General features: G+C 40.9%; 1 protein-coding gene and 1 long non-coding RNA gene across 2 annotated transcripts in view; both read right to left on the reverse strand.

Moving 5' to 3' along the window:
- The window catches only part of LOC121683484 (immunoglobulin superfamily member 1-like), a 44,662-nt gene extending 37,656 nt beyond the window's left edge, over nucleotides 1-7,006 (reverse strand). Inside the window, exons 1-3 of the mRNA XM_042063113.1 lie at nucleotides 6,796-7,006; nucleotides 6,452-6,715; nucleotides 5,924-6,223 (exon numbers count right to left, since the gene is read on the reverse strand). Of these exons, the coding sequence (XP_041919047.1) occupies nucleotides 5,924-6,223; nucleotides 6,452-6,715; nucleotides 6,796-7,006 (775 nt within the window). The remainder of the gene's footprint in view (nucleotides 1-5,923; nucleotides 6,224-6,451; nucleotides 6,716-6,795) is intronic.
- Nucleotides 7,007-7,014: 8 nt separating this feature from the next.
- On the reverse strand, nucleotides 7,015-19,405 carry LOC121683657. The gene is made up of 3 exons (XR_006022863.1): nucleotides 19,137-19,405; nucleotides 7,303-7,335; nucleotides 7,015-7,107 (listed from the first exon to the last, which is right to left on the reverse strand). It is a non-coding gene; the product is annotated as an uncharacterized LOC121683657 (long non-coding RNA).
- Between the last annotated feature and the right edge of the window lie 1,917 nt (nucleotides 19,406-21,322).

Below are 21,322 nucleotides of genomic sequence, written 5' to 3' on the forward strand. Positions count from 1 at the left end.
CCACAGTGACCAAGGAGCCAGCTTCGAGAGTCAACTGATCAGCGAGCTACTTAGAGTCTCTGGTATTAGGAAATCACACACCACCCCTTATCACCCTATGGGTAATGGGAGTGTGGAACGTTTTAATAGGACCCTTGGCAATATGATCCGTGCACTTGCTCCAGACACAAAAGCCAACTGGCCGAGACGTCTTCAGACCCTCACATTCATGTACAACAGCTCAGTTCATGAGACAACTGGATACCCACCTTTTTATTTGATGTTTGGACGTACTCCTCGTCTGCCAGTTGATGTCCTCTTCCGTACTGTTCTGAATGATCCGGCTGTGGTCAGTTATGACAAGTATGTGGCATCTCTGACGAAAGATCTAAAAGATGCTATGTTAATAGCTCAGGAACATGTCAGGAAAGAACAGCACCGTCACACTGAGATCTACAACAAGAGAGTTAAGGGCCCTACCATTGACGTTGGTGACCGTGTATTGGTGGCTAACAAGAAGGAAAGAGGAAAGAGAAAGATTGCAGATCGCTGGGAATCCACTGTGTACACTGTAGTTGACAGGAACACTGAAACACACACTTACAGGATACGTGACACAGTCACTGGACAGGAGAAAGTCGTCCACCGTAATCTGTTAATGTTGGTGAATTTCCTGCCTGTCGAAAACACAAGTGTGATCTCTGACTCAGTCTCGTCTTCTTTTCAGCGGTCAAACCCAAGTGATGACTCTACGTCAGTAGTGAGACAAGGTTCTTTGCGTGATGACATGAGTGAGGATTGTGATGATCTGATTTCTAGCCCGGGATCTCAGGGAGCGCAGATGGGACGAATACAGACAGAGAGAGTTGGATCTGATTCCATAACTGTTCCAGAGCAAGTGGATTCTGAGGGACAAACTGTAGAGTGGATTGCGCGATCACCATTCCCGGAACACTCACAAGCTGAGTCAGCTGACAGTGGAGGGACAGGATCAGCTCCTCTTGTCTCTCGGAGTGACCCAGAGGAGATGTCTGAAAACCAGACAGGAGACCAGTCTGTCACCTCTGACTCTAGACCTGTGACTAGCACTGATGTTAGTACAGATGTTGCCAGTAACATGGATGGACAGACTATCAGTTGTGACATAGACGGACTCACACACACAGAGACTGATGGACAGACTGTTGTGACACAGACAGACAAAGCTAATGACATGAACAATGTTGACACAGTAGCTTATGTCTCACAGTCTGACAATCCTAGTACATCCACACAGGTGAGGTCTAGATTTGGTCGTATTCTCAAGCCAGTTGACAGACTAATTCAAACTATGTCGAGGCAAGATATTGTTCACACACATCCGTCTATGCAGGCTATCTGCAGGTCAGTGTTTCAGATTTTTCATGATTAGACACAGTTAGAGTTGAGGTCATACACACGTTTGGTGACATGTTATGTGGTCCAAGCTTTCTGATTAGCTTTATGGAGAATTTTGTCTGTTTTTGTTTTGTTTTCTTCTCTTTTCCTAGTGGCTTTAGTACACAGTGTATATGGGTCTTGTGGGGTGTATAAGGCACCCTACTGCCAGTGGTTGGTTGGAGAGTTTGCGCACCTCTTCTTCCACTTCATCCTTTTTGGATACCTTTGTGGTTGGCTGTCCTGTAATTGGTGGCCCTCTGTCTAGTTTTAGAAAGTAGTGTACTTTTTGCCTTCAGAAATACTGTATGGTTGCTGCTCGAATTTGGCGAAATTCAGGGGAGGTGGGTGTAACAGAGTTATAAATGTAGTTTAGTGTTTGTATGTGATTTTCGCCGTAATTAAGCAGCTGTATTGAGATTGGTGTTTTGGAGCCCCCTTTGGAGAAACGGTGTACTGCAGCTCTGCTACTTTTTGTCCATGTGTTGTTGCCGTACCCGATCAGAAGCGTTATGCTTTGCATTGGGTAGGTTGACTGTACAAAGCACTCCCCACTTTGTTTTAATTTTGTAACTGTAAAATGTTGTTTAAGTTGAAAACTTCGACATATCACTTATGTTATATTACTTTACATGTACTGTTAGGATTTGGGTGCGTTTCTAGCAACTTGGAGAAAGTTTATTTATGTTTTCATTATGACCACGAGATCACACACTGAGTCTTACGTGACTAGCTGTAAACTCCGCTAGCAACTTTCCATGCATTCAGTGTAGTTTAGTTTAGTGTCCATGGAAAGTACAATTCAGTCAATTAATTAGCAATGAATCTACAGTTAGTTTAGCATTATGTGTATGGATTATCTCTGTCTTCGTCTGTGAATGTTTAGTGAGTCTCTTGGAATTTTAATTAATTTGTTCTGTGCACCTGAACGCTACATGTTGCATGTCTCCCTTTTTAGTAGGGCTGACAGTGATGATATGAATGATGCATCTAATATAGCCCATTCAACTTAGTGTACTTCCTTTTATTTTGCTTGCGCAGATGCTGTTTTACGTACGCCAGTGCCTGAAGGCATATGTTGTTTTGGTTTTTCCAAAGGTATGTTGCTCCATATGTAAAATGTGAATTAGTTATAGAATGAGGAAATATTTTCCTGTGCATCTTTCTTAAGTTTATTTTATCAATGTCTAGTATGCTAAAGGTGTATGCTTCTGTAGGAATGTTTCTTTCTGTGTTATTTTAAAGAGATAATTATCAGAAGCGTTATGCTTTGCATTGGATGCTGTTTTACGTACGCCAGTGCCTGAAGGCATATGTTGTTTTGGTTTTTCCAAAGGAATAAATGTCATAAAAGCCCGTTTTGGTCTCAGTCCCTTCACCGCCTGACCACCGTTACACTGGTTTAATTAAAAGGTGCTGGTTTAATCAATAAGGTGGGTAACACCCTGAATGAGGAACAGGTGGTGATCAAACTTGGCAGGATGGAGGAAAAAGCTCATAGTGGACAAAAACAAAGGCAGACAGAGACAGTCAAAACACAGAGAGCCAGCAGAGGGCTACAAATGAACAGAGTCTCAGGACAGGGATACTGACAGAACAGCTTTCAAATCCACATGTACCAGACCGGTCTCAATTATAGTTTTGGTAGATGTCATCCTCTTCATAGTCATGGTCTATGGCAGTTGGGCCAAGCTGCTCTTCTACATTCACATAGTCATCTTCCAGATCTCCATCATCCTCTTTATAATGGTCACTCTGGTCAGCAGGCATGACTGCATTCATATAGATGTTCTCATCTTCATCCCAAGGTGACCCACCTGGTCCATGACCATATGTGATCGCAGAACCTGTTCAAATGGAGTGAATGAACACATTCTTCATGTAACAAGTGGAGAAACGTGTTCAGGGTATTTGCCATTTCAGGCGTTACAGTACGTTATAATGGTTTAATATTTCAAATAGGGTTGTCAAAATAACTGATTCATTTTGATTAATTAATTTGAGAAAAAATAACTGATTAAAAGAAATAGCGCAGATTAATCGATTCCGTATGACCTTTGACCCCGAGCCGTTCTAGTCATTAACCATTAGACTGTAAAATGAAGGAAAGAGAAGAAAATGTGCTGCCTATATCATTGATTGGAACATTTACTTTTAAAAATACGGCCTGATGGTGTTGATAAAAATAAAGTGTTGATTAAAATAAAGTCCTCTGCAATGTCTGCAGCAAGGAATTTGCATATCACCAGAGTTCGTCAACTCTAGAGTCGCACATCAATGCAAAGAAATAGTGTTGACATTGAGGGGAGTGTTAATTTATTTTCATTATGACCCCTGGGTTATATCTGTGGCCTAAAATGCCTTGTATGTGAAAAAAAAAACATCTTCCTGAAGCACTTTTGAATTTATTTCCTCAGCAAATTAAGTAATATCATAGATTATTATGGCCATTATTTGAACAGTGAAAATAAAGTTTTTGAACTTTAATGTCACTAATGCTGATTATTCAATGATTCATTTGATTTTAAATATTTAATACACTTTCACAGCAAAAATTATATGTGTGATTAATTTAGATTAATTAATCACAGAGTATGTAATTAGATCAGATTAAATCAGTTTTAATCGATCAGATTAAATGTTTTAATCGATTGACAGCCCTAATTTCAAAGCATTAGGTCAATACATTAGACAAAGGTGTAAGATAAGTAATACATTTATTTAATTAATGAGATGATTTCTGACTCACTGTTTGCCACAGTGTTCATCTGGATGGTGTGTGTATTTGTGTCACTCAAACACTTTTTCTTCACCAGGTACAGGACGGCAGGGATCAGCAAAAGTAGGAACAACCCTGAAATCACTCCAGATGCAATGATGGGAGCCAGAGACGCTGGAAATGAACATGAAATTACCAGAGTAAACAACAAACAAACAAATACACGGGTTTCCCATTTACCAACAATACTAGATGCGCGCCTCAGCCGTGGGGCAGAAGACGCTAATAGTCGGCTACTGTAAGCTACAATTGGATTTTTTTTTTAATACCCCTGTTGTCTCAATGATAATAACATCTCATTTCAGACTATATTTCAGAGTTTGCCGTTCATTTGCATTATTAATATAACATCGTACTTTGTCATTTTTGGTGAAGACATGCATTCCTTTAGGGATATTGAACATATTTAACATTCTCTAACCATCGTGATTTTGAATTGGTGCAGTTTTCAGCACAAAAACTAATTTTATTCTTTTCATGGAGAGCACTGCTCTATGCTGTTCTATGGTGCTTTCTGCCTCTTGCGCACACATGTTTTAGTGACTTTGCATAGAAATCCATGTATAATACTCAAGTGCTGGATGTTTACCTCTTACGATGACTGTCAGTGGTGCTGTCTGTGTTGACTTGAAGGTGTGGCTGGACACAGTGACCTCATAGACACAGCTGTAGTTGCCCTGGTGGGAGTAGTCTGCCTCAGGAATGTAGAAGGAGGCTGAGTGGTTGATGGCGAGCTGAGTCCTGGTCCTGTTAGACCCATCAAAGAAGAGGTGGAAGGAGCCTCCTTGGTGCTGTGGCTCAGTAGAGCAAATGAGGGAGAGGCTGTGGCCCCTGGTCACTTCTGGCCCCTGAGGCCCCCAGAACAGCCCTCCATCTCGGGCACTGAGAGAGATGTTGGGCTGCACAAGCACCACTGGGGAAGGGGCCAGTTTATCAGTGGAGGATTAATATGAGATGACACGTGACTAAGAGCTAGAATGGCTCTTTATGTAAGTCAACGATGCCTCCACAACTTCCTTAATAACCACAAATGTATTGTAATTATTGAATAGTAGACTGTGTTATACATTGCGGATCTGGGTTTGCAATTAAAAAGTGAAACATTTCACATATTATAAGATGGAAGTTTTCATATAAAACAATATCCTAACTGCTAATATCCTAACTCCTTATGTCTAAATTCATAAACATTTACAACATTACTTTAGCCTAGAAATCTAGACGCACCCTAGCGGCGGCAAATTAATTTGCTCAGCCTGTACGTCTAGTATCGAACCATAGGAATTTCTATTGGCTTAACACCGTGGATGTTCTCCAATCACAGCGCTCTATTTCGTTAGAGAGTCTTAAGGCGGGCTTAACAGGATAACGACATCCTGCGACGGTGAACAACAAGGAAGGTGGCTATGGCGAACGAAGAGCAGTTGTTTGAATCGGCGTTGGCGTCAACTTTGGAGGAGTTGGACTTGTGCTTTTCTTTGAAAGTAGAGCAACACAATGCACTTAAGTCTTTACTTTCGAAGAAGGATGTATTTGCCGTTTTGCCGACCGGATACGGATATGGTCGTAGCGCTGGCCTATTGCATGCCTAGGCAGTTTGAAAGATAATTCTCTGCCTGCCCCTTGGATTAAGCAGGTGAATGATTCGATTCCAGACTATACATTTCAATGATATAGGATGGCCCGCCAGGCTAACATTACTTAACAAAACAGAGAAATATGTCCATATATGACAAATGATCATATTACCTATTACAGAGAGGCTGACAGTAGCACTTTGAGGGGATGTGAATTCACGACTGGAAACCCTTGTTTGATACTGGCAGTAGTAGTCTCCTTCATGGATAAAGTCCACTTGAGGAATGGTGAGGTTCCAGTGAGGAGAGGTTCCAGTGGAGATCTTTGTCTCTGTAAATGACCCAGAGAGCTGCTGTAGGGTGAATGTACCACCCAGGTGCTGTGTGGAGATGGAGCACCTCATCTGGACAGACTGACCCCAAGAAACCTCTTTGCTGGTTTCAAGTGAAAGACTTGGCTTCTGTAGTACAACTGGAAAAGAAGTGCAGAGTAGTGTGTAACAAGAAACAATACAGAGAAAACATAATAAAACACATTATGTCATGGCAAGGTTTTAATTGTGTTACATAAAGAGGGGACACAAGGGTCTTTTTGATAACTACGCTTAACTTGTTTTCAGCTTGATATGATTAGTCCACTTAGCCTACCTAATAATTTCTAGGGTAATTGTGTGCCTGGTTAGCTGACAACTTTACTCACCTACAGTGATGTTAATGGACTGGCTATGAGTAGAGGAGGAGGAGTAGGCACATGTGTAACTGCCCTGGTGAGAGGAGTCCACATTAGACAGAGTAAACGTAGCGCTGCTCTGGGAGGAATTAAGAGCCTCTGAATTCACATTGACTCCATTTCTGTACAGAAGTAAGTTGCCATTGCACCGGCTTGCACTCCTAGAACATCTGATCTGAACAGTTTCTCCAACTGAGACTGCTGAGTATGAGGAGATGAGAGAGATGGAGGGACCTGGAATGGAAAAGAATCACATTCACAAAGATTCACTTTGCTTGATTTTTCATCAAGTTTACTTTTACAAATGTACTCACCTTCCATGGAACAGACCACCCCTGCATCCTGACCATGGCTACAGTTAGGATAGCTGTTGTAGGAGCACTGGGTCAGAGACTGTTCAGTACCAGAGCATTTGACATCATCCATCCAAATCTCCCCAGTCCCTGCCCCATAGTAGGCTGACCCAGGGGCACTGATAGCACAGCCACACCCCAGCTGTCTGCATACCACCTCAGCATCACTCATGTCCCAGCCATCATCACACACAGTTCCCCACTGGTTAGAGATATGCACCTCCACTCGACCTGAGCACCCACTGGTCCCATTCACCAGCCTGATCTGGGCAGCTACAAAGAAATACAACAGACACAACCCTCATAGCCAATGCATGACTATCAAATGCCATTATGCCTTCTTGATGGAAATCTACTGTGTAAGAGGTTTAGATGTGAGATGTTCACCATTCTGTTTCCATAGTAGCCTATAGGCTTATACAATGCTGAGACGGATTGAAATTAACTCAGAAGAATTATTTCGCTTACCAGATGCTGAGGGGAGACTGACACACAGAACTACTGAAGAGATAAAACAAACCCAAGAGGTGTTATGTAAATGTGAATGTCATGTAGGTAAAATCATAGCATAAGCATATTCAATGTACACTGTACAATAATTCATAATACATTCTTATTGTGCTATGCCCATACAGCATGATTTGATTAATGACTGGTGTCTTATGCAAAAGTCGCTTGTGCAGTGCAGTCTGATTTGTGTTGTTACACAGCCAACCCACAGATCCAGCTTCCTATTTCAGCTTTTCAGTTTTTCAACAATGCTTACAATTTTACTTTTGTAAATTAAAATACTTTTGTAAAATTGTGTAGAAGTGTGTTGATGGGGGTAGGAGAGAGAGAGAGAGTGATGTCCCTGGCTTACCTTTGCTGACCCCTTACTGAAAACTGTACAACTACGGGTTTGAACAACCCATTCTTGGTTTTGCTTTCATTTTTAGATTGTGGGTACAGACTATTTTCCTTGTAAATTTGAGAACAAACAAATATTTGATTTGACATTTGAGAACCCAAATGCACAGCAGATAATTGTATTGAAAGCATGTTAAAAGCATGTAAAACTAAAAGGGAAACACATAATTCTTTTCCATATACTGTATGTGCTCTCTAGGAATAGAACACTTTTTTCGGACTGGGTTTTTATTATGTTTACATTGTATGACTTCAAGTGCAATTGGATGACACTATCAGCACCTGGAGGAAGAAGGGCTGTGCACAGGGATTTTGAACCACAATAAAAACCCAGTTCGAAATTGTTTTTGTTGAAAAGTTGAAAACCAGAGAAATATTATAAATGTATCTCATCCTATATGTGTGATAATAGCCATTTTTTATTTGATTTCTTGTGGCCTGTATAGTTAGCAGAGGTGGAAAAAGTATGAAAATATTGTACTCAAGTAAAAGTACCAATACCTTGATGAAATATTACTCAAGTACAAGTTAAAATACCGATCTGAAAATGTACTCAAGTAAAAGAAAAAAGTAGTTCATTTAAAATGTACTTTAAGTAAAAGTTACTTAGTTACTTTTTTTTTTTTTGGGGGGGGGGGGGGGGGGGGGGGGGGTACCAGAACAACCAGTTTTACCAGGAGATACAGCACTCAAAAAATCCTCCATAGTAATGCATGGGGTTAGTTTGTAACGCCAATATGGCAGTTGTCTACACATATCACAACCCTTCCGCGGCAAAACGTTGACATGTGAATACATTGAGCCAATCATGTGGTGTGTTGTAAAATACATTGAGCCAATCATGTGGTGTGCTGTGAAGACATCGTGCCAATCATCTGTTGTGATCTCGCTGCTGGAGCAAGATTGGTGTCGTGAAGCCTTACGCACATGCATTTCTGCGGAAATAGATGCACGATAAGTGCCCAAAAAGTGTTGCAATATGGCCGCCGAGTGGAGGTACTTGCCTGATAAGGATGTTGAGAAATGGAGATCTATGTAAAAAATCACCGGAGTTCTCCTTTAAGTTTGAGCAGTAGTTGATTTTCAAAGTTAGTTGCACTCATCCTTGGGTCGCTTTGCAGTGAACAGTAATCCAGCACAACTGAAAAGCCCCTCACAGGCAGCTTAGGCAGGCAGGCCAATGTTGAGTTGCAGAGTTTTTTTAATATATTTGGAAACGAGCAGAAGGTTCAGCAGATTAAAGGGCGTCGAACTGGGGGGGAAAGTGGGAAGTATAGGGCAATGGAGGAGAGGGCCCTTGAAAAGTGGAATACAGGGGGCACAACATTTTCATCAGGCATTAGTAATAACTCAGGTAATCCACACATAAAAAATCCAAACAACTCCATAAGTAGAGTCATGTGTAATGAAGTGGAATAACACAGGGAAAAAGTATTGAACACGCTAAGAAAAAGTACTAAGGCAAGGAAAGGGAAGGAACGAGCTGGAATCTGTAAGTAGTTAGAGAGTAGTTATCCTTTCTATCTGCACAAATTAATATAAGCTTGGTTAGTAGCTTACATATTAATGGGCTATAAAAAGGTTTTTCATTACCAAGGTGTCACACAAGAAACATTTCATGATGGATAAAAGCAAAAAGCTCTCCCAAGACCTTTGCAACCTTATTGTTGCTAAACATATCAATGAAACTGGTTACAGATGCATTTCAAAATTTCAGAATCTTCCAGTAAGCAGTATGGGAGCCATTATCTCCAAGTGGAAGAAACATCACTGCATCATCAACCGGCACAGGGCACAGGATCTCCTCGCAATATTTCTGACCAGGGAGTCAGAAGGATAGTCAATTCCAAGAGCCAAGGACCACTCGGAGAAAGCTCCAGAAAGACTTGAAGGCAGCCAATTCAATTAAATTCAATTAAACAGTTCTGGAAGTAATCTGGAACTAAAGATCAGGATTCACAAGAGAGACCCCTGGAATCTGTTTAGAACAATGGACCAAAATCACACCTGATACTGCGACTAATAAGTTTTGTCATACAGGAAATGTCTTGAAGCTGTCTTTACAAACAAAGGCTTTTCCACAAAGTATTGAAGAAATTTCAGTAGGCACGTTCAATACTTTTTTCCTGTCTCATTCCACTTTAATACACAAAACTCTTATGTTTGGATTTTTTAGGCCTACTGTATATGTGTGTTAATATAATGTGTGGTGAAAATTTCGAATAGACTCACTGGAAGTTTAGGCTAATTACTGAAAAAAAAAAAAATTAAACGTTCAATACTTATTTCCACCATATAGGCTATTTATTTTACCTGAATATTTTAACTTCAAAATTAAATGTAAAAATGAATGTCAGACGAAATGTAAAGTTTGACTAACTGGATTTTGTATACAAAACATAGTGAAAACTGTCTAAGGTCACTCTCACTCTCCCTTGCTAAAGAGCTAAATGGTTTAGTCCGCCTGCACGATTCATAAGGTAGTCTATCTTTTGTTTATTTAGTTGAGCATCGCTAGTAGTGGACCGCTAATTGTTGTGCTGCTGGTGCAATGTCTTTCTGAGCCAAGTCAGGTTACTAAAAACAAAGGCCAAAACAGGAAAAAGAGAGACATCAAAATGAGGGGAAACAACTGCTAATAAACTTCTTTCAAAAGAAAGGTGAGCACAAACGTCAAAACACGAAATCCCATGGTGTTTGCTTGAATATCTCCGCAATCATTGGTGCTAAAACGTACTGAGACAACCCATTGGAATAGCGGAAAATACACTTTCATAGGTTAGGCTAATCTGATGCATCTCGTGATCCAGCTCCATCTTCATCACTTTCAGAAAGACTGCATGGCGCCAGCTTGATTCATGTCCTGTTGTAGGCTACATGCTGATCATTATCACTAGGCTAGTGGTTTTTCTCTCCCTTTCTGTTTTCGTTAGTCTTAATTTTTTTTTTACTCAAGTAACGGATGGGATTTTTGATGTAGTGAAGTACAATACTTTACGGAGCCCGGGAGAGCTCACTTTAAGTGATATTTTTTCTGGTCGTGATAATTCGTGAGCACGTTTTCCTTTAATTAAGCCCTCGAATTAATAAAACGTGACCCCGTTGTAGGCCTAAATTGAGCTCTCGAAATATGTATTTCGTGCTCACATTTAGTAATTCCCGACATTTTCTCACCGCTCGCTGTGCTGTGGTGGCAACTTCGTGTTACCTTGACATGGAATAGGCCTACAGCTGTCTGTAACAGTTCATATTGGTAATGTGATGATAACCGTAAGCAGCTAATTAAAGACTTTAGGTGGTCATGTTTTATAGCGGACTTCTACTCTTTGTAGCAGGGGCACTGTGGTGTCAACCGCCAGCTATGGAGACCCATAATGGGGAAATTCTACTACAAAGGCTACTCGCGGGCTCTGTTGTAGCCTAATGACCGGTTTCCACTATCTCCTGGATTGTTGACTTAACTGTGAGGTCTAGAAGTCAATCGAAGCACATCACAGCGACAAGCTCCCAAACAATTACAACACGTAGACCTACTGTTGGTACAAATAGGCTACTGCGTATTAGTAGTATCGCCTAATACCCACCCAATACAATAAGGTTCCCTCTAGCGCCCGATGGGCCTCACCATATAACCCACGCGCACACCAATGATGCACACAACGAGGTAAGCTTTGATACGGACTATGAAACGGGAGACATAAACAGTGTCGTTCACGATGCTCAGCTTCTCGGGCTATGTAGCCCAGCTCACACCGTTCGCGATAAACACCACAGCTCTGCATACACTTGGACCTCAACAAACACTCAAAACTTCGCCAAACATTCAGCTGGACGATGTTGGCAAGGGGCCTGTACAAACACACACAATCATCTGCTCTCCCACCTACAGCCTACCTAACGGGGCTATAACCAGGTGCACTGCAATCAATGAGATTCCCTCTACGTCACTACAAGCGACACACCTCCCGACGTCATTCCCGGGGATACCCCTTGACACCACACTATGTTTTTGTGCACACAATTTAATTTCTTCGAGCCCACGTTTTAATTATTCGTGGGTGCGTTTTAGTAGATCGAGATCTCGAATATACTATAACGTGCTCATGTTTACATGTGTCAAGACAATATTGAGTGCACGTTTTACAAATTGTGGCCACGTTTAAGTAGATCGTGCACACAATGTTCTATAACCATGTTCACAAATTGTGCTCTCGTTTTAATAAATCGTGCCCTCGTTTTAGTAAATCGTGAGCTCGTTTTAGTAAATAGTGCACTCGTTTAATAAATTGTGCCCTCGTTTTACTATGCTTAAAATGAGAGCTCAATTTAGTAAAATGAGCTCACACTATAGTAAAACGAGAGCACAATATAATAAATTGTGCACACGATTTAGTAAACCGAGCGCACAATTTAGTAAAACGAGCGTACGATTTAGTAAAACGAGTGCACAATATAGTTAAACGAGGGCACAATTTAGTTAAACAAGAGCACAATTTAGTAAAACGAGCGCACAATGTAGTAAAACGAGCGCACATTCTCTCAACATGCAAAACATTTTGCAATGACCCCTCTAGGGCTCCGTAATACTTCACTTAAAAAGTAATCAAGTAAAATTTAAAATACCGATTTTATAAACTACTTAAAAAATACAAAATACACAGAAAAACTACTCAATACAGTAACGTGAGTAAATGTATTTCGTTACTTTCCACCTCTGATAGTTAGCCAGTATGAACCCAGATGTATCTGTGTGTTAGAATTTGCTCTGCAGGTCAGTCAGGAAAGCATCCCATTGACACCCATTTCCGAATCACTAAAACCCCAAGATCCAATCACAGTCGCGAGCATTCAGCACAACCAATGGCTGCGCTGATTGTGACAGTGTTGAACAGGCATGGACGAGTGTCTGTGTGTGTGTGCTTGTGTCTGCTTGCCTGCATGTGTGTGTGTGTTTTATGTGCATGTGTGTGTGTGGGTGGGTGTGTTTATGTGTGTGTGTGTGTTTGTGCATGTGCGCGTGTAAGTGTTTGTGTTTATGTGTTTATGTGGTACGCAATCAGAGGGTGTCATAATGATCCTACACCTCCAATTTCGTGCAGTTCTCACTATGTCAGCCAGATATACCTGCGATTACAACACCTCATTATTGCTTTTTCTTTTTGAACTAGGTGGTGCTATACATCAAATGGGTGGTTGGTTATGGGATGGGTTGACATGGCCCCTGTAATGGAATGTCAGGGCCCTAGGAGGCGCTAATAGGTTACAGAGTGTTGGATGTAACAAGGAGAGAAGAATAAGTTAATAAAGTAACGTGTGCTGATAAAGTATCATCATTGTCATCTTCGTCGTGGTCTAATAGTTAAGCTCACACTGCAAACATTATACATGGTGTCAGAAGTTGGTGATAAGGATCCGTGAGTAGAAAAAGTCTACAACAAGTAACCAGTCGAGAAAAGACTGTTTTGCATACAGTAGCAACTTAGCTGCTAAACGTGAGCCAGCTTGTTGTTCGCCCATAACGAAAGGAGAGGGATAACGAGAGGATGGACCAGATATTCGCGATATCACCCCCGGGAAGCTTCAACTTTGACAAGCCAAATGGTTGGACACAATGGATACGATGCTTCGAGCGATTTAGGATAGCTTCTGGACTAGGTGAAAAGAGTGAGGAGTACCAAATCAACTCGCTGCTGTACATCATGGGGGAGAAAAGCGACGACGTTTTGAACACGCTGACATTGGATGACGAAAAGAAAAAGAAATACACTGACGTGTGCACAGCCCTGGGTGAGCATTTCATTGGCAAACACAATGTGATATATGAGAGAGACAAATTTAACAGCAGATATCAACAGCCAGGAGAAACAGTGGAAAACTTTGTCCCTGATGTTCATAAGCTCGCGGAGCATTGTCAATATGGCGTTCTGCTCGAAGAGATGATAAGAGTTCGGATTGTGGTGGGAATCAGAGACGCAAATCTCTCAGAAAGATTATACAGTTAGATCCAGATCTTACACTGGCTAAAACAATAATTAAAGTGAGACAAAATTAAGTGGTTAAGAAACAGCAACCACTAATTAGACGAGAAAAGACAGAAATTAAAGAAGCAAATGTGGATGCAATAGCTGCAAGAAAACCAGGGAAGTTCAAGATGGCGGGGCCAACACAGAAAAGTTACTTTACACAGAAAACAGAAAACTGTAAAAGATGCGGGAAAAACCCTCAGCACTCATGGAAACAGTGTCCAGCTAGAGAAGCGGAGTGTCGAAAATGTAAAAAGAAAGGGCATTTCGCAGCAGTGTGTCGAACAAGCCAGAGAGTGGAGGCAAGTGAAGAAAGCCATGAAATGGCAGAATGCGCATTCATGGGGACAATTCAAAGTCAGAAACAAGAAATCTGGAAACAGGACATACAGTTGAATGGAGAACTGATTAATTTCAAGTTGGACACGGGTGCGGCGGTCACTGCCATACCAGACTCAATGTATGTACCATACATGTATTCAAGAGCCAGAGATGGTGAGTTACAGAATGCACAAAGAATGATAAGCGATGCCAATAATCAACTTACTGTACTGGGTACATTCAAAGCATGTTTGAAAAAGGGCAAAAAGAAAACAGAGCAGGAAATATTTGTAGTGAAAGATCTAGTAATGCCACTGCTAGGTCTCCCTGCTATTCAGAGTCTACCACTGCTGCAGCAGGTGGCAGCAGTACAAGCAATGGGAAACAAATTTAAAATCATGTTCCCAAAAGTTTTCTCAGGTTTAGGAAAGCTACACGGTAGCTATAAGATTGAGTTAGCCGATGGTGCAATGCCATCTGCAATGCCATGGTGCTAGCTGACACGCTGTCACGAGCGCCACTTGGACCTGAAAACAACACAGATTGTGACACGCTGGAAAGAGAGTGTAAAGTCTACATAGATCACATTATGGACAACATTCCTGCAACGAAGACGAAATTGGAACAGATTAAAGACTTACAGAACAAAGACGTAACCATGAAACAACTCAGAGTGTACACAGAGAATGGGTGGCCTGAGCACAGAAAAACAGTTCCAGAGAATCTCCTGCCAAACTGGTCACATAGAGCGGACATACATGTCGCAGAAGAGGTCTTCCTGAAGGGAGAACGAATCGTCATACCAACAACTATGCGCAGAGAGATGCTGGAGAGAATCCACCATGGCCATCAGGGCATGACTAAGTGCTTTGCCAGAGCACAACAGTCTATGTGGTGGCCAGGGTTAACAAGGGACATCAAAGAACTGGTAGAGCGATGTGAAGTGTGCTGCCAGTATTCTAGTTACCGCACAGAACCGCTAGTCACGACCCCCTTACCTGCAAGACCATGGCAGAGACTGGCTGCAGACCTCTTTCAGTGGGGAAAAGGCCATTACCTAGTCATAATTGACTATTTCTCAAGGTACATTGAGGTAGCAAACCTGCCAACGCTCACAACTGCGACCACAGTGGAGAGGCTGAAAGTCATCTTCGCCAGATTTGGCATCCCAGAGGTCTTAGTGACTGATAATGGGCCGCAGTTTGCATCTTCTGAATTTGCAGCATTTGCTAATGAATATGACTTTGAACATGTCACTAGTAGTCCCAGATATCCTCAGAGTAACGGGGAGGCGGAGAGAGCAGTCAGAACCGTAAAGCAAATACTGAGCAAAAATCAAGATCATCAGAAAGCTCTCTTGGCCTACAGAACAACACCGTTAGCTCATGGAGTCTCACCTGCCGAACTCCTGATGGGAAGAAGCTTGAGGTCAACAGTTCCGGTTCCTCAGCAAACTCTCAAGCCAAAGTGGCCAGACCTCCAAGCTTTTAAAAGGAAGGACTCAAGGCTGAAAGAAAATCAAAAGAAAGCTTATGGAGCAAGACACAGGGCAAGAGAGTTGCCAATACTTGAACCTGGTCAGAGGATCAAGACGGCCAAGACCACCAGAACAGTCCAAGCACCATCTTCAACTCCAAGATCATATGATGTGGAGACAGAGCAGGGAACACTGAGGAGAAACCGCGCTCAGCTTACTGCTCTTCCAGAACCTGCCCAGCCCGACTCCAGTGCAACTGTGACCAGATCCGGAAGAATCTCCCGTCCACCAGAAAGACTGGACTGGTAACACTCACACTTTAGCTTTAGTAGGCCTGCTGTTAAAAGGGCAGAATAAACCCCTAAGGCAGAGTCAGAAGGTTCAGGTAGTCTACCCTGTCCTTCAGATTAGGGGAAAAAAAAAGAATGGTATCGTTCATGTTTGAAGAAAATGTACAATACTGAAAGTGTGGTTTGTTCTGTAACAATGTTGTGTAGATTTACCTGAGTTAAAAAGAATATGGTTAATGACTAAAAGGGGGGGATGTAATGGAATGTCAGGGCCCTAGGAGGCGCTAATGGGTTACATAGTGTTGGATGTAACAAGGAGAGAAGAATAAGTTAATAAAGTAACGTGTGCTGATAAAGTATCATCATTGTCATCTTCGTCGTGGTCTAATAGTTAAGCTCACACTGAAAACATTATACAGCCCCTTGAGACGAACATACAAAAACAAACAGTGGTCCTCCTAGGCTCTATGGTTCTCAAGATATTACCAGAAAACTGTGTCCGCCCTACCCTCCTTTCGGGGGTCCAGTCCGACGGAGAAAAATAAGAAGAAAAAATCCGGAAAAAAACTCTGACTAAACCTATGACTGCCGCTGCGCTGCTCTAGCGGTCAAAATAATGACTGAATGAATAATTACCTGAGACTAGAGTGAGAACAGCCATCGACATCTCCGTTTCTGATGAGAATTTTATGAAATGAACAGGTCTTCTTTTTCCTTAGTTCCTTTTAGTTTTTTTTTTACCAGACCACATTTACCAGTGTTCAAGTTGTGAAAGGTATGTCAGATATCAACATAGAAGCACCATTAAAAGAAAACTGTCCTGCACTTTCTCTATACAAAAATAAATCACACTTGTCAATTTGTCTCCATCTCCTACTCCATGCCCTACTCTTGCAACTTTTGTGTATGTAAATTAGTGTGTGTATGTGTGTGCTTTTATGTGTGTGTGTGTGTTTGTGGCAGGGTTTCTGTTGTCCGGTAAAAAAAAAAAAAAAAAATTAAATCTCTCAGGTCAAATTGTCAGATTGAAATTGGCTAATAATCCCGTTCCCCTAACACAATCTGAATTTAGTGTTATCAAATAAAGAGGCATAGCATTTGGGGGTATGCGTGAGCTCCATTCAATGTGTGTGCGCATCTGCGCAAGTGAAACTAATGGAGTGACGTGGATAGAAGCAACAAACAATTGTATTTAAAACAACGAACGAAGCAGATTTTTGCTGTCCATGAAAACAGCATTGAGAGACTGGCTAGCCTAATTCAAAAAAAGGAAATAAGAGATCTTTAAATTGACACTATAAGCTATATGTTTAAGATAGGCTAATAAACATGTTACATTCTATATGGCCTGATTATGTCATTTTTACAGTTTTTGCCCATTGCTTGAATACTATAGACACATGCTTAGACCAAAGTAACAAAACTTGAAGCTTTTATTACTATACATTAAACACAGTGTAGCCATAGCTTAAACAAGTGCTGCTGTGCACTTTAGTTCCAATTCTGCAACACACTTGCTCCTTTCTCCAACACACTTGCTCCTGCACTCTACACACTATTTCATACATAAGACACTTCATACAGTTTTTGCCCATTGCTTACACACTAAAATCGAATGCTTAGACCAGTGGTTCTCAACCTTTTTTCAGTGATGTACCCCCTGTGAAATATTTTTTCAGCCAAGTACCCCTTAACCAGCGCAAAGCATTTTTAGTTGAGAAAAAAATACTTAAAACAGAGCACTGTGCCATCAGTGTCTAATTTATTAAACTTTGGAACTAATAAACACATACACATACACATACAACTTATATTTTACTGAAATATTTATTAAATAATTGGTTTTTTAAGTATTTTTGCATGGATTCTACTTTTTAAATATATGTTTTAAAATAATGCATCCCAATTTGTTCGACAAAGAAACACCTTTTTTGCCTTTACTTTGTTCATGGCAACGCAGTAAAAAGTTGTAGAGAATCATGAGTGCAGACAGGCACACACACGTAAACTCGGGTCAAGTCAGGTCAGATCAGTTCGTGTTCCAGATCATTTTTAATCACTAAATAAAAAAATGGCATTTATTTCTGTAAGGCGCACACAACATATGTCTGTAAATTGCTCAGCCCCAGAGAATCTCTCCACCGTGGCAATGATATTGCCAGATTCAGGACAGTCTGCCCTACACACACATGAAATGCATGTAGAGCTATGATCTTGCTGTGGTGAGATACATGTCAAAATAATTCAAAAGATTTTTTATAATACGCTTTTTATATTTTAATTCTTTAAAAATCAAAATAAAATGCTAGTACTAATACATGAAATGATGGCAGATCTGGATAGCCTAGACTCTGCCGAAAAGAAACCAATATATAATATGTGTGTGTGGCACTAACAATGACCAGAATAAATCCTTATGAATAAAGGTAGTGAAAATGCCCTAAAAAAAACTAAGGGTTAAAATATACATATATTTAAAAAGTAGAATCCATGCAAAAATACTTAACAATTAAACTAAACAATTATTTAATAAATATTTCAGGAAAATATAAGTTGTATGTGTATGTGTTTATTAGTTCCAAAGTTTAATAAATTAGACACTGATGGCACAGTGCTCTGTTTTAAGTCTTTTTTTCTCAACTAAAAATGCTTTGCGCTGGTTAGGGGGTACTTGGCTGAAAAAATATTTCACAGGGGGTACATCACTGAAAAAAGGTTGAGAACCACTGCTCTAGATTACTAAATGCTTTCTTGAAAACGCTTTATAATTGTAAATTTACTTTTTCCATGAATATGATTGAATATATATTTGAAAAATTATGCAAAAGCCTCTAAACGCCATCTCTGTCAAAAATGAGATAACAATGGTGAATGAAGGCTCTCCACTCATATTCGTTAATTAAATAATTTCACTTCAAAACCCACTAACTACCACTCTCTTCCTGGTCTGAAATATCGATTTGAATGGTAAAACCTATAGGAGCCTGATAGAAACCAGAAAGTTACAAGGAAAAACACCATTTCGTTGGTAGGCTACACACGTTCATATGTTGAATTGAACTGATTTATGATTTAATTATTATTATGATATGTTTTAATATCACATCAGTTTTGAAAGGGTATAACATCCTATTCTGTTTTAAAGATGGCCTTTATAGTAAAGTTAAAAAAGAAAAAAGTTCAGAAAGTTTCCCATATCTTGTCATTGTTTTTAAAGTCCAAATACCTTCAAACAATCAAGAGAATATCCATGAACTTGATGATATACAAAATCAGAATCACCTGAGAATAGAGTGAGCAGAGTCCTTGACATCTTCAGCATGGGTGAGAATCTGTCAGTGTTGTTTGATGTAAAGTGCATGGCTTCCACTTTTGTTTTTTGTCTGACCACATTCTGACCTGGTTCAGTGGGTGTAACAAGCTATATTAACCAACTAGATAGCTGTGCATGATATGACTCCTGCACGGTGCTGCATGGACTAGCCAAAGAAAGTAAATCTTGCTTCTCAACTTCTCTCCATCCCCAACTCCTGCAACTCCTTGTAGAGCACAAGTCTTACATTCTCTCCCCTTGTTTTCTCAATGATTGTTAAAGCTCACATTTATTTACTCATACATGTACATTTCATAAAATGTTCACATTTTGTACAAAAAACCCACACTCATCCTCATATTCTGTACAAGGTCAAACACTGATATTACACACTGAGAATTTAGTATGTGTGTGTGTATTTGTACAGACGTGTGGAGTGCATCACTAAGAAAATCTGCAACAACAGACAAAGTATATTTTGGTAACTCTCTTGATGTATTTGTGTTTCCTCTTTGCACAAGTACACTCTGGCCTTCATGCGGCGGCTCTATCAGCCACCACTGTGCTGTCTGTCTAGAGTTCAAACTTGTGTGCACTGCCATTGTGCCTGTGTCTGTGACAGTGAGTGTGTGTGCATGTGTGTGTGTGTGTGTGTGTAAATGTAAGATGTCTACACACTAGATGCTGCACCCAGGCTGGTTTAATGCATAAATGCACATTACATTACAGATGCATATTTGCCCACATCTCAGAGCTATGATCACACCCAGATAGCAAAAATACACTGGGCCGGAACTGGGCCACAGCTACCACAACATCCGGCACGGATCTGCATAATGGACCCGATCCGGCTGGCCCATTTCCGTATGATACTCTGAGTTACTGACGTGGTCCAGATCTGCTTATCATGCAATATGGGTCTGCTTATTATGTGTGGTACCGACCTGTTTATCAGATCTCAGTCGGCTTCATTGACATGTGAAATGTGATTGTTAATTATCCAGACAAACCTCTGTGCAATTAAGAGCAAATAGGCTACACATTTGCTAACAGGTTCATTTAGGCTCACCGAGGCCACAAGTGTTTTGTATTTTAAACGGATCTCCTGGCCATTTGCAATCAATTTGCCTCTGTGTAGGTGCAGTATGCCAGGAAGCCAGATGCTATTGTTTCAGCTGCCACATGCCCTCAGTTCTTATCTCCCTGCTGGAGACCTCACTTTCTCTGCTGCACCACAAGGAAATAGGCTACCTGGACTCCAACTGTATTTGCCAAATGAGAAATGATAATTCATCTATTCATGTTTGGTATCATGTTAAAGGTCTCAATGTGAGATATACAACATTGTCAGTCATAGAACAGTGAAGTTAATGCATATGATGTTTCTGCAACCTGGGATAATTAGTGCTCACTGTGAAGAGATATGCCCACACCCCCTGCTCTCACGATAAGAGAAAACCCCTGGTGGTTCAAAAGGTCTTCATATAAATGTCGTCTCAATGTAAATGTCTATGTAACTTAAGAATGTCTTTGTTCTGTTGAATATTTAAGGAAGTAGCGAGGATTAATTGTGCTCTTCTATTTGCCTCTTGTCTTTGGCTGGCTTCTCTGAGGTGTGGGCTCTGCCCTGCCTGCTCACTCACTCTTCTGAAGGTTAGATTTGACACCTGTGAGGCCCACCTGGGTGAAAACCATGACCCCTATGGGTCTAGTGCAGTCAGTGCGCGGACACTGCTGGGCCTAGGTGTCCTGGGTGGCCTAAGTGCCTTATTGTTTTCACCTGCACTTAGGGGTTGGGCTATTAGGGTCTTCTCTCTCTCTTTCAGGTGGGCTCTCTTTCCTTTCACGCAGGCACTATCCGACTCACTTCTTTCACGGCCATTCTCTCTATCATTCTTCATCTCATTCTTACCTTAATGATAATTTTCTACCTTTACAGCTAACATCCTGATACTGATCTACTAGACGCTCACTGCATCCATACACACACGACATTGGACATTGCACCAGCATACCCTAGACACATATTGTTGACCTGGTTTGAAAACACATTTTTAAATAAATTATTATTCTTTACAACCGTCTCTTGTCCCTCATTATGTGATGGCGTAAACTAGCCCACGCTGTTACACATCTAACTTGTTTATTATTTGTT

This window comes from Alosa sapidissima, chromosome 15, assembly GCF_018492685.1.
Source record: "Alosa sapidissima isolate fAloSap1 chromosome 15, fAloSap1.pri, whole genome shotgun sequence".
NCBI lineage: Eukaryota > Metazoa > Chordata > Actinopteri > Clupeiformes > Clupeidae > Alosa > Alosa sapidissima.